This window comes from Citrus clementina, unplaced genomic scaffold, assembly GCF_000493195.1.
Source record: "Citrus clementina cultivar Clemenules unplaced genomic scaffold, Citrus_clementina_v1.0 scaffold_3, whole genome shotgun sequence".
NCBI classification, from domain to species: Eukaryota; Viridiplantae; Streptophyta; class Magnoliopsida; order Sapindales; family Rutaceae; genus Citrus; species Citrus x clementina.
Genome location: NW_006262339.1, coordinates 44,091,746 through 44,104,863, shown reverse-complemented (window position 1 = coordinate 44,104,863; position 13,118 = coordinate 44,091,746). Strand labels below are relative to the sequence as shown.

Sequence of the window (13,118 nt, the reverse complement as noted above, 5' to 3'; positions counted from 1 at the left end):
TCGGACCATTACCAGGTAACTTCACAGCTCATAAAACTGCAGAGTTATTTGTCGAAATTGTGGTTAAAATTCATGGCTTCCCCAGCTCTGTTATTTCGGATCGCGATCCTGTGTTCTTGAGTCAGTTTTGGAATCGGCTGTTGACCCTTAGTGGCACATCGTTACACCACAGTACGGCCTATCATCCGCAAACGGACGGCCAAACGGAGGTTGTCAATCGTAGTCTTGAGCAATATCTTCGTGCATTCACACAAGACAAACCGAAAACTTGGGTTTCACTTCTCAGTTGGGCAGAATTCTGTTACAATTCCAGCTACCATAGTGGCTTGAAAATGACCCCATATCAGGCTTTGTTTGGTCGACTCCCGCCCACAATTCCTCCATATGTGAAGAGCTCTACTTCAATCCAAGCTTTGGATGAAATCCTGCTCGAGCGTGATAAGCTGCTGAAATCCTTGAAAGATAACTTGCGTCAAGCTCAGCATCGGATGGCCCAAAAAGCTAATACTCATCGCCGGGAAGTTCAATTTTCTGTCGGAGATAAGGTGCTGGTCAAGCTCCAACCGTACCGCCAGTATACAGTAGCTTCACGTTCCTGTCATAAATTGGCCAAGCGCTATTATGGGCCTTTTGTAGTCATCGCTCGCATCGGTCCTGTTGCTTATAAGCTTGAGTTACCCCCGGCATCAAAAATTCATCCTGTTTTTCATGTTTCCTTACTTAAGCCATTTCATGGCTCCACTCCTCAAGAAATCTCTCCACTCCCAGAATATAGCATTGACAATCACCCTTTGACTTTACCAGCAGCAATTTGTGCTACTCGCATAGTGTTCCAGCAAGGAAAATTGGTTCCACAAGTCTTGGTGCAGTGGACAGATGGTGCTCCTGAAAACGCCACTTGGGAAAATTTTGGAGCTTTTTGTCAACAATATCCTGCTTTCAACCTTGAGGACAAGGTTAGTTTCCAAGAAGGGGAAAATGATACGGGCTTGCCAATTGAATTGGATGCGAAGGACAATTTGCCAAGAGAGGATGAAAGAGCCAAAACTGTGACTAAGGAACCGAATGATGAATTCACAGAAGCAAAACAGCAGCTCCACTTTAGACCCGAGAGAGCCAAGAAACAGCCAAGCTGGATGAGGGACTATGCCACGTGAACCAGGACAGCAAAGGGTGGATGGATAATTTCTCTTAACAATTATCTGAATTCTGTTATTATAATTTAGCCACTTTACAATTGCCAGCTCATATTTGTCTTTTAGCCTTAGAATACTCTAGAGGAGTCACGAGATATATATGTAAAAGGGAATATTGTGTAAGGAGGTTTTTTTGGATGAATGAAAAGTTCTTCTCTTCTTTTTCATCTCTGTCTTATTCTCTTTCTCTCATTTTGGAGCTGACACTCGCTCGAAGAGTGCTCGATCAGTGGTACAATTTCTGAATTCTAGCTGTAAAGTGTATCAAGAGTCATGAAACGGACTCATTTGAGTCGGTAATTTGGCACTCACTCATCATGTAGATACCAGGTTACGAGACCATAAACTCGTGCTCATCACCAAACAAACTCCATCTCTGCTCACTTCGGTAGAAATTAAGAAAAGCAATCTGCGATGTATTAGATTGAATATCTTCTTTCATTCACACTCGGATTGTGTCTACCTCTGAGGCCATAACTGTCTAATTATTTACTCTTCATGTTGCCTTCAATTAGGTCTCATGTCATAGTCTAATTCACCTAATATAGTTCTTGTATTGTACGGTGACCTAGGCTTGGATAGTTGGATGGGATTACCGCATTGGTATAGAAAATAAATAATTAAAGAATTTCTTAGATTTTTTTTTTTAAAGTTGTAAAGATTTTAGAAAAAGTTAGAAGACGTGCCTTGGTCATTAAGGAATAAGTTAAAAGGTTATTTATGGTAACATTTGTATTTTTGCTTGAAATCTAAATATGTATGGTTTTTTCTAAAGTTTAAATGGGTTTGAATGCAAATATATAAATGACATATTTTTTTTAATAATTGAAAAAAAGCACTATTGTGTTTGTCTTAAAAAATTAAAAAAAATCTTAAACACAATTATATTGACTTACAAATAAAAAAAGATTGGAATTTATAATTTAGGAAATAAATATATTTTATTGAGATATTTTTGAAATATAACATTTACTTCTTATTCATACCTTTTTTTATTAGGATAAAATTTATAAATTTTTTTTATTAAGATATAAATATCTGAAAAAAAAGACATAAATTATATAAAATAAATAATATAATTTTTTAAAAATTTAAAAATAATAAAATTTTAAATTTCATATATTTAACAAACAACCAAGTATTTTAAATGCTAAAGCAAGTAACAGTTAAAATACCAAACAAAAAAGAAAAAACCAAAAGAAGATGGGAAAAAAAATAAAAGAAAAGCAAAAGACAGGGGCCCAAAAGAATTGCTACTAAGACACACCACGGCAACCCTATAGAGTAAGGAAAGACTTCAATAAACAGCCGGCTAAAACGGCTACTTGTTCAAACAAAGTCACTCTCGCTCTAGCACTTAGGGAGAGAGGCAGTCACGACTGTCTTGCCCGTCAATCTCGAGACGCCACGTGGGAGGAGCAGGAGCCGTGGATCCCACGCTGACATGGCCGTGAACATCTAAGGGTTGTTTTTAGAGGGAAGAGAGAGACATTAATCCAAAGATTTGTCTTTAAGAAAGAAGGGAGAGTGGAAATTAGAAAGATATAGAGCGAGAAACAAGGCGCGGAGAGGCCGTCCAAAACAGCTGAAAGAAAAGAAAAAAAAAAGAAAAAAAATCGCTGATTTTCTCTGCAAAATCAATAATCATTTTTTTTCCTTTTCATTCTCAACCGAAGTCGCGTTGTTTTGTGTTAGCTCTCCTCTTTTCTAGGGCTTCATTAATCATCCGAACAAATAAGAAAAAAAATCGAAAATTCAAAATTAAAAAAAGAAAAAGAAAAAGAAAAACAGAGATCAGACGCAAAGGAATTCAACAAAATTAAGCTTACAGATCTTGCTACCGATCGATTCTTCAAATACATTTTCCAGCTGTATTTATTTGATATTTATTAACACTGACGTAATTTGAGTAATCTTGGCGGACGGTGATCGGTATGAGATCCTTCTAGATTTGTTCTAGAAGGCTAGGGATCTGGATACAAAAGAGGGATTTGGATTAATCGTCGGATGAGAGAAGAGGCGAATCATCATCTCTAGGTGGGAAAACGATGAAATGGGGATCGTTGCTTAAGGACATAAAAGAAAAGGTCGGTTTATCTCAATCTCCTTCAACTAGTGCCACTACTGCTGCCACTGCTTCTTCTTCTGCTGCTTATTCTTCCTCCTCTAATCTCGATAACAATGCCCCTTCGGCTCTACATGGCTTCGTTGCATCTTCTTCAAGGTAATTTTGATCCTTTTCTATTTTTGTTAGTTAATTATTCTACTATAAGTAGTACATTTGTTTATTTTTATATTGATTTAATGTACCTCTGAAATTAATTAGGTTTGAGATTTAGATGTTTGGTCGTATTTTTGCATTTAAAGACTTTATGAACTATATTATAGCTAGAGGTGTTACTGATTGAGTATGATATATGGCTAGTTTTGTAAGATTGTCTTGTTGGTCTTTTGGATATAGCTCAAATGGTAATTTTGTGGGCTACGAGTCCCGGAAAATCAAGTAAAAAGTAATTTTTTCGCGAGCAAAAGAGGGCCGCAAAATATTAATGGTCCAAAATATTAGTGAATTAGAAAGGGAGTGTTGTGGTTGCGTTGTTTAGTTGGGATCCAGAGGCTTTGTTGAGTCTGCAGTGGACGTCTGTATTGACATTTTATCCTTTTGGAGATGGTTAAGTAATAATGCTAGGTGAGTCAGCACATTGGTCCGGGCCAATGTTTGTACATTCTGTGGATGATTTGACATAGATATAATTGTAATTTGGAGGGTGGCTTTAGTGGTTCAAATTCTTTCAGAAGTGTATTGCTGCTTTGTATGCTTGATAATGTGAATGAGCTTCTGCTGTAGGAACATTGTTGTCATAAATGAGCTATCCAGAGAGATAAGCATTCTGCATTGTATTCTCAAGACGTATGGAGAGTAAGAAAAAATGTTAGTTGAGTGTTAATCAGCACAAATAATACAAAAGCAGATCCTTTTGATAGCATTTAACTAGTTTACATACCAATATAAATTGCAAAATTAGCAAATTGACATTACACACAAATTTCAAATTATGAGGCAAATCCATAGCAAAACAACAAAAGCTTTTCTGGCGCTGTGCACACCAACTTTCCTACTAAGAATCAATTAATTAAAAATATAGCATAATATTATTTTCATAAACACTTCCATCTAAATAATATTGAACTAATTAAAAAAAAATTGTAGATATAGTGGGAGGAAAGAAGATAGAGGTGAACAGTTATATGAGAGAAATAGTTTGTTGGGGGATGTATGGTGGCAATAAGTTGAGGGACATCAAATTCTTCAGATCCTAGAGATAGAGGCTTCAGGAGGGCCAATTGTAAAATATGAAAGTGGAGGTGGCATGGAGTGAGAGAGAAGAAGAGGCTGGAAACAAGTGAACTCATGCTATGGTTTTTTGATCAATGATCTTTAACGCATTACATTTAAGTTCTATATTTCAGATCTTATAAAACAATTATTTATATTTAAAAAATAAAAACAACTGTTAGAAGGGAAATTGGAGCCGAAGAAGGATTCTTTTCTTTGCTCCATCCCCAGACCCACAAAGTATTAGGGCAGTTCCTTCATCCTTCAGGTCTTGCTTATCTCCGCTTATACTCCATGAGTGCTTACTGTTTCCTGAGGAAGGGTGAGAAATGCTTAGTGCTGTTGGTGTAGGTCAACTATCTCAGATGTGTCTGCTATCGGTATTAAATTTTGATATGGTTTTGAATGGATATGCTGTTTTTTCAGCATTTCTGATGACAGATTCTAATAAATTTTCTATACTTGGCTGACATAAATTTTCATTATGTCTTTCAAGGGATTTAAGGCAGAAAAGACCTATTTTGGGTTATCCACATTGATTTTATATTAGGGTTATTTTATTTCTGTCAGATTTAAGGTAATTCAGATATGTCTGTACACTCTTGCATGACCTTTTTCCCCTCATTTTCCTTTTCTTTTCTCTGTATTATAGCAGAGACAAACATGAACTGGAATTGGACTTCAAGAGATTTTGGGAAGAGTTCCGTTCATCTGGTTTGGAAAAGGTTCTTGCCTTATGGATTTTTTTCTAATTTATTTTGTGCTACTTAGGATGAAATTACACTTTGATAATTAGATTATCATTAGTGCTAATGTCTGACTTCATTGTGTGTGCAGGAGAAAGAAGCCGCCTTGAATTTCACAGTAGATGCTTTTTGTAGATTAGTAAAGCAGCATGCTAATGTAGCTCAATTAGTGACCATGTAAGAAGCATCTTTCCATTTCAGACAAGACCGTTTAAACAGAATTTTTTTTTTTTTTGCAGAGTTGATATCAGATTGTCATTGCTATACTGTACGGCTTGCTTTGTACCCCCAAGTTATTTACTCTTTAAGTTTTTTTTTTTTTTTGGATTAGTTGCCGCAACTCTTAATGTTCCTTATAATGATTCGATCTTTATTTTAGAGTTTTATTTTATTTAGTATATAAATCTTGTACTAAGAAAATCTTTTTTTTTCCTGTCCAACTGCTATATGCTGCTTCCAATTGGAAAGATTCGCTGATTTTGAGATGGAGTATTATTCTTGCCTGCTCCACTGCATATTAGCAATGAAATAGTTGGGAAATTTTTTTTTACTCTCTGTACTTTCTCTAATTGTGGGCACATTGACTGATTTGACAGCTTTGATGATTCACAGGTTAGTTGAAACACATATATTCTCTTTTGTTGTGGGAAGAGCATTTGTTACTGATATCGAAAAGTTAAAAATGAGCAGCAAAACAAGATCTTTGGATGTAGAAAAAGTTTTAAGATACTTTTCAGAGGTCACCAATGTAAGGCTTTTGGATCTAAATCTTGTCCTTTTTCTTTCTCTTCTCCCCCTAATATTATTTGTTACTTGAAGTTATCATATGTACTTTTTTACAGGATGGCATTAGCCCTGGTTCAAATTTGTTAACCGCAGTAGAAATTCTTGTATCTGGGGTATGTTTTCATATTCTTTAATACCTTAATCGTCTTTCTTTGTAAGGCTGTACTTCAAGATAATTGTCGTGTATCATTAATTACTCTATTTTGAAATTATCTTGGTATTTGTTTTCTGTTATATCATTCATATTGCATTCAATATGATCTTCATGAAATTGTTTCATGGTGATGGAATTGTGTTTGCTTTAAGTGATGCAAAATTTAGTAACAATGGAATTATCTTGCCAATGAAGTTATAGCAGGTTCAATGGGAGAATGTGACTACCGAATATAAAAACTGCAGATAGATATGCACATGACTGAGCAGTCATGTAATTTGTTTGATTTTTTAATCATTTAAAAGCTACGGTTTTCTGATTATTATTATCATTTGCAGCCAATTGATAAACAATCTCTTCTTGATTCTGGGATATTGTGTTGTCTCATACATATTCTCAATGCCCTTCTGGGTCCTTACGAAGCTGATCAAAAACAACATGGTGCTAATTTTGAAGACTCATTTCTAGCTGAGAGAAACATTGTTGGTGACGTCGGGCAAGTCCAGCGGCTTGAGGTACTGTTAGTTGCATGACCCTTCTAATTAGTTTCATGTGCCCCAAACAATTTTATGCAATGTAGAGAAGTGTAGTTCTTACTCAGAATAATATTTTAAGTGGATTCGTTGTTGTTATTTTCCAGTATATATGACTTTTTTTTGTGCTTGCAAGCCTACTTGAAAATATGAATCTTGTCTATTCAAGTACTCTTGTCGCGAATGGGATATCTTCGAAGATATTCTTTCATCATTTGTTTAAAGCAACTTGTAAAGCATCTGTGGTTTTGTCTATTAGACCTGCAATGATACTGAAGGGAGGGTCTCTTATTCCTAGGAATAGGGTGCTCTAGCTGTTGCATCTCTCTATACTTTTATGAGTGAGGGTGGCAGAAGTTTTGGTGCCTGAATAAAAAAATGTGTTGTCTCTCATGATGATGTTAAATTATGGCACATTAATGATCTTACTCCAATCTCTTTATTTTAAAGCATTGGAGTGTCAAATGGTGCTCCTTGATTGAATAGCTCTTGGTATTACGTATTCCTGAATTCGAGCTCGGTACCCGGGGATATATTTTATTAAAATCATAGGACTGGTCTACCCTGAACTTTGGTTCAGGTTAATGGTATTTATTGTCATGTGGTAGCATATGTTTCTTCTAGTAAGTTGATGATATAATAACATCATTGTTGATCATAAGGACATAGAAAGTATTATATGTTCAGAGAAAGCTTGGAAAGTGCTACTGCCTGACTTCTGTTACCCAAAAGGTTTCATAACTAGAAACACTTGCTTAACCTGCTATTTATGCTCAAAATTTACATCTAGGTTGCTGATAAAGTGTAGTTTGTATTGACATGCAGCAAGAGATCTTTCAATGTTCTTTGACAATGATAATGTTGTTGAGCTTTATTTTTAATAAGAAATATTGTTTTTCTGACTTATGAAGTGGCTGGAATAAAGTAATTCTTTGGTTAAAAGAGTTATGTTGTGTTACTGCCACAAAGCCTTATTTTTTGGCATCTTACTGAACAATCCCTATGTGAGTTCCTATAGGGTTAATTCTTTTAGCACAAGGATGGACGTTGCTTCCATTCTTGAACTTAAAGAGACTGCCCGATGCGAATGTTTGTAATCATTCAGCAGTTAAGATTACAACTAATTAAAACCATACCTTTGGGTTAAATTTATTTACATCTCTATTTATGCAGGTAGAGGGCAGTGTTGTCCATATTATGAAAGCATTGTCAAGCCATCCTTTAGCCGCACAGAGTTTGATTGAGGATGATTCACTTCAGTTACTGTTTCAGATGGTTGCTAATGGTTCTTTGACTGTCTTCACTCGTTACAAGGAAGGTCTTGTTCCACTGCACACCATACAGCTTCACAGACATGCCATGCAGGTGATATAGCATGCTTGTATCTGCTATATATTTTTTGCAGTGAAATGCTTTATTCTTTATGGCCCACATAATAACATGCAAATAAGCTTTGGCGCCTGATAGTTGAGCTTTTGTTCCTTTCTGGTTGTTTTCTCCAGATACTGGGTCTTCTTTTGGTCAATGACAATGGAAGCACAGCGAGATATATTCGCAAACATCATCTGGTATGGCACTACTTAAATTATCAGAAGAATCTCTGATGATCCTTGGTTTACTCAAGTGAAACTACTATAGGAGACTGCCAGTATGTGCAATCAAGAGTCATGTAACTTTGTGGTGTTTCGTAGACCCTGCAAAAATGATTCCTAAGACCTGAACTGGCTATTGTGATGATTAATTTGAGTTCCTGTGCATTTGGGTTCGTACTTTGGATAAAGTTTGTTTTTACCCTGAAATGTCTTTTGTAGATTCAGGAAAACAGTCTGAGAAGACAATTTTGTTAGGACTTATAACATAGGAAAATTCTTGGAAATGAAGTAATTATTATAAGCAGTAATCTAGAGTAGTTATCTTGCCAGTTCTGTATTGTATAGTTTTGTAGGTTTTGTAGTTCCATTTATTGTTTGGTAGACCAAGTATTTTGGTCCTTTATGCCCTGAATCACTCATGAAATTGTAGACTGTTGCTTTAATAAGACGTCTCTTCAAGTTATATTGTACTTTTTTTTTTTTTGGAGATTTGTATGGCAACATTATGGATAATGTTTAAAACTAATATGATGAAGAATGTGAGGGCAATAGATGTGATGTATTGAGGAAAATGATAGTAGAATGTATTTATTTGGTCCATAACAGTTTAAGCAAATCAAACACGTTACATCATAACCGTCTGATATTCTAATCATCTTGTAATTAATTGAAAGGAAAGTATTTGTGCATCTGAATCGCCATTTGACCTTAATGAAGCAATTAACATAAGCATAAACATACCCTGCATATACTTCATCCTGAAAAGAGCAACAAACTGCATGGCCATTGCTGTTCTGCATACAATTGCTGTCCATGTTGTGATACAACATTTTTAACGGTAGCTATTTATATTCCTCAGTTAGTGAAAGGTTTAAGCTACTGTACGTGAACGGCTTTAAGGGTTGCCTCTAACTTCAAGGCAAGCACAAGATAAATTCCTTGAGGTGCAGCCAGTAGGCTAATGTCCTGAGGTCTTGCTTCAACGTTTGAGTCACTAATGAAGCACACTTTTCATGCCCTATAGCATATATTTTACTTGAAATGTGAACATCCTTTGCTGATTGTGTTAAAGAATTATGACATTTTTTCCTCAATTTTAATTGTAGTCTCTATCCATTTCTTTTGTTGATTAAGTTTCTCGAGGACATTTATTGACCTGGTTTACAATCCATTCATTGTCCTGCAAAATGTCTCACCTGGCGAATGCTGTTCCCACATGCAGATAAAAGTTCTTTTAATGGCTGTTAAAGATTTTAATCCAGATTGTGGTGATCCCGCCTACACCATTGGCATTGTAGACTTGTTACTTGAATGTGTGGAATTGTCATATAGACCTGGTAACCGGCTCATACTTTTTCCTTGTTGTGTAGTTTAAAAAAAATGAGTGATTTAAGAGAAGTTCTCATTGTTAGTTCCTCATTATAAGAAGCTTTTTCTTCTTAAATAAAAGTTATGGAATTTTGTTTTCTTACAGTTTTAAATTGTTTGTTGTTTTGTGTTATTTCTGATTTTATACAAATTTGGCTTGTAGAGGCTGGTGGTGTCAGGCTCAGAGAGGATATACATAATGCCCACGGTTATCATTTTCTTGTTCAGTTTGCTTTAGTCCTCTCCTCTGTGCCACAGAATCAGGCCATTGAATCTATTTATTCCAAGTCTCCTTCTGGAAAAGATTATGTTTCAGATGGTTCTAGTGCGTTACATTTTATAGGGAGACAGGATTCCATGGGAATGGACCCTTCACCACAACATCTTTCTCCCGCGCTGTCTAGGTTGCTCGATGTTCTTGTAAATCTAGCTCAAACTGGTCCACCGGAACATACAGGATCTTATGGAGCCAAGGGATCTAAATCTTCTAACACCAAGCCAAGTGGCCATAGCAGAAGTCGAACACCATCTGCCGATCAGTTTGGTGATGAAAATTGGGATCAGGGCAACAATAAAGTGAAGGACCTTGAAGCAATCCAAATGTTGCAAGATATTCTTCTCAAGGCAGATAGCAGAGAACTTCAGGCAGAGGTGTTAAATAGAATGTTCAAAATATTCTCTAGCCATATTGAAAATTATAAGTTATGTCAGCAATTACGAACGGTTCCACTTTTTATCCTAAATATGGCCGGTTTTCCTTCATCGTTGCAAGAGATAATCTTGAAAATTCTTGAATATGCTGTGACTGTTGTGAATTGTGTTCCCGAGCAAGAACTGCTGTCTCTTTGTTGCTTGCTACAGCAACCAATAACATCCGAGTTAAAGCAGACCATACTTGTTTTCTTTGTAAAACTCTTATCCTTTGACCAACAGTACAAGAAAGTCCTGCGGGAAGTTGGTGTGCTGGAAGTTCTGCTTGACGATTTGAAGCAGCATAAGTTTCTTTCGGGTCCAGAACAACATAGTGGTAACCCTACTCAGTTGGAGAGCAAATCCAGCTCAAGCAGCTTTAAGAAACACTTGGATAGTAAGGATGTTATTATTTCTTCACCCAAGCTTTTAGAATCTGGTTCTGCAAAGTTTCCCATTTTTGAAGTTGAGGATACAATTGCTGTTGCTTGGGATTGCTTGGTCTCTTTGGTGAAGAAAGCTGAGGCTAGTCAGGCATCATTTCGATCTGCCAACGGCGTGGCCACTGTTCTTCCCTTTTTGGTTTCTGATATCCATCGTCCTGGTGTCCTCAGAATAATATCATGTTTGATCTCTGAAGATGTCACGCAGGTATGTTGTTAATCACATTTTCCTTTTAAGTTTTAATTTGAATTGATCTCAGCTCAAAGAATTTTGTCTTTGCTCTTAGTAATATTTTATATGTATTTGATTTTTTAGTAGTATGCAACCTCAACCATTAACTTTGTTTGATATGGAGAATAATTGCATTTATGCATGCTGTGACGCGTTTGTAATTACAGATACTTTTTCTATTGTCTATTTTCGGTGTCTGTCTCATGCACTGTTTTATTGTTTCTTTTACCAGGCTCATCCAGATGAATTAGGTGCACTTGTTGAAATTCTAAAAAGTGGAATGGTTACAAGTGTTTTGGGCCATCAGTACAGGCTTCAAAGTGATGCAAAATGCGACACGATGGGCGCATTATGGCGCATATTGGGAATTAATAATTCAGCTCAAAGGGTTTTTGGTGAATTTACTGGTTTTTCTCTTCTGCTGACCATGCTTCACAGTTTCCAAGGTGATATGGAAGAGACAAATGAAGCTTCTTTAGTTGTTTACATGAAGGAGTTAACTTATTTATCGCGCCTGATGACGGCTGGAGTCTCTGGTAACACTGTTAATAGGATGAGGTTACATGCTATTATATCATCCCATACTTTTTATGATCTTCTATCTGAATCTGGCTTGTTATGTGTTGAGTGCGAAAAGCAAGTCATACAGTTATTGGTGGAGCTTGCTCTTGAGATTGTTCTTCCGCCTTTCTTGACATCGGAGATCAATGTATCATCATCTGATGTGACTGAAACCGAGTCATCTTGTTTTCTGTTAAACACACCATCTGGTTCATTTAATCCTGATAAGGAACGAGTGTACAATCCTGGGGCTGTCAAAGTTCTAATACAGTCACTGTTGCTTTTTACCCCAAAGGTGCAGTTGGAAGTTCTTAACCTCATTGATAAGCTAGCTCGTGCTGGCCCTTTCAATCAGGAAAACCTCACCTCTGTAGGTATGAAATTGATTTCCTTGAGCTTTTATGTGCTTTTCTAAATTGTTGACTAGCTTCCTTATGAGTTACTTTTGCTGATCTATTTAGGTTGTGTGGAACTTCTACTGGAGACAATTCACCCCTTTCTCTTTGGGTCATCTCCGCTACTTTCTTATGCTTTCAAGATTGTGGAAGTTCTTGGGGCATATAGGTAGGAATTTGTGCCATTCCAGAGATTAAAGAATCTTCTTTATCCATTTAATCATTTTTCTTTAACTTCTATTTTATTTGAAAATGAAATTGTAATTTTGTTGATAGGTTGTCTGCATCAGAACTTCGATTGCTTATTAGGTACATTGTGCAAATGAGACAGATGAATTCAGGCCATCTTATTGTGGAAATGATGGAGAGATTAATACTCATGGAAGATATGGCCTCAGAAGATGTTTCTCTAGCACCATTTGTAGAGATGGACATGAGCAAGATTGGGCATGCTTCTATTCAGGTTTCTCTAGGGGAAAGATCTTGGCCTCCTGCAGCTGGTTATTCCTTTGTTTGTTGGTTTCAGTTCCGAAATTTGTTGAAATCACAAGCAAAAGAAATGGAACCTTCCAGAGTTGGGAACTCTAAGAGAAAAGGTGGCTCCAGTGGGCAGCAATCTGAGCGGCAAATGCTCCGGTTATTTTCTGTTGGTGCAGCGAGTAACGAAAGCACGTACTATGCAGAACTTTTTCTACAAGAGGATGGTGTTTTAACCCTTTCAACCAGCAACTCTTGCTCTTTGTCATTTTCAGGATTAGATCTGGAAGAAGGCAGGTGGCATCACCTTGCCGTTGTTCATAGTAAACCGAATGCTCTGGCCGGTCTTTTCCAAGCTAGTGTTGCTTATGTGTATCTCAATGGAAAACTTAGACACACAGGGAAACTAGGATATTCTCCTTCTCCTTTTGGGAAACCTTTGCAAGTAACAATTGGGACTCAAGCTATTTGTGCAAGAGTTGGTGACTTGACATGGAAACTCCGCTCTTGCTATCTTTTCGAGGAGGTTCTCATGTCTGGTTGTATTTGTTTCATGTACATTCTTGGTCGAGGTTACCGAGGACTTACTTTTTCCAAGACTCTGATCT

General features: G+C 36.6%; 1 protein-coding gene across 1 annotated transcript in view; it reads left to right on the top strand.

The window, feature by feature from the left end:
• The first annotated feature begins 2,691 nt into the window (after window positions 1-2,691).
• The window catches only part of LOC18049319 (protein SPIRRIG), an 18,796-nt gene continuing 8,369 nt past the window's right edge, over window positions 2,692-13,118 (top strand). Inside the window, exons 1-13 of the mRNA XM_024187858.1 lie at window positions 2,692-3,420; window positions 5,186-5,258; window positions 5,371-5,456; window positions 5,892-6,027; window positions 6,122-6,178; window positions 6,558-6,734; window positions 7,926-8,117; window positions 8,255-8,320; window positions 9,567-9,681; window positions 9,876-11,053; window positions 11,310-12,012; window positions 12,100-12,202; window positions 12,310-13,118. Coding sequence (XP_024043626.1) covers window positions 3,245-3,420; window positions 5,186-5,258; window positions 5,371-5,456; window positions 5,892-6,027; window positions 6,122-6,178; window positions 6,558-6,734; window positions 7,926-8,117; window positions 8,255-8,320; window positions 9,567-9,681; window positions 9,876-11,053; window positions 11,310-12,012; window positions 12,100-12,202; window positions 12,310-13,118 — 3,871 coding nt within the window. The 5' untranslated portion in view covers window positions 2,692-3,244. The remainder of the gene's footprint in view (window positions 3,421-5,185; window positions 5,259-5,370; window positions 5,457-5,891; window positions 6,028-6,121; window positions 6,179-6,557; window positions 6,735-7,925; window positions 8,118-8,254; window positions 8,321-9,566; window positions 9,682-9,875; window positions 11,054-11,309; window positions 12,013-12,099; window positions 12,203-12,309) is intronic.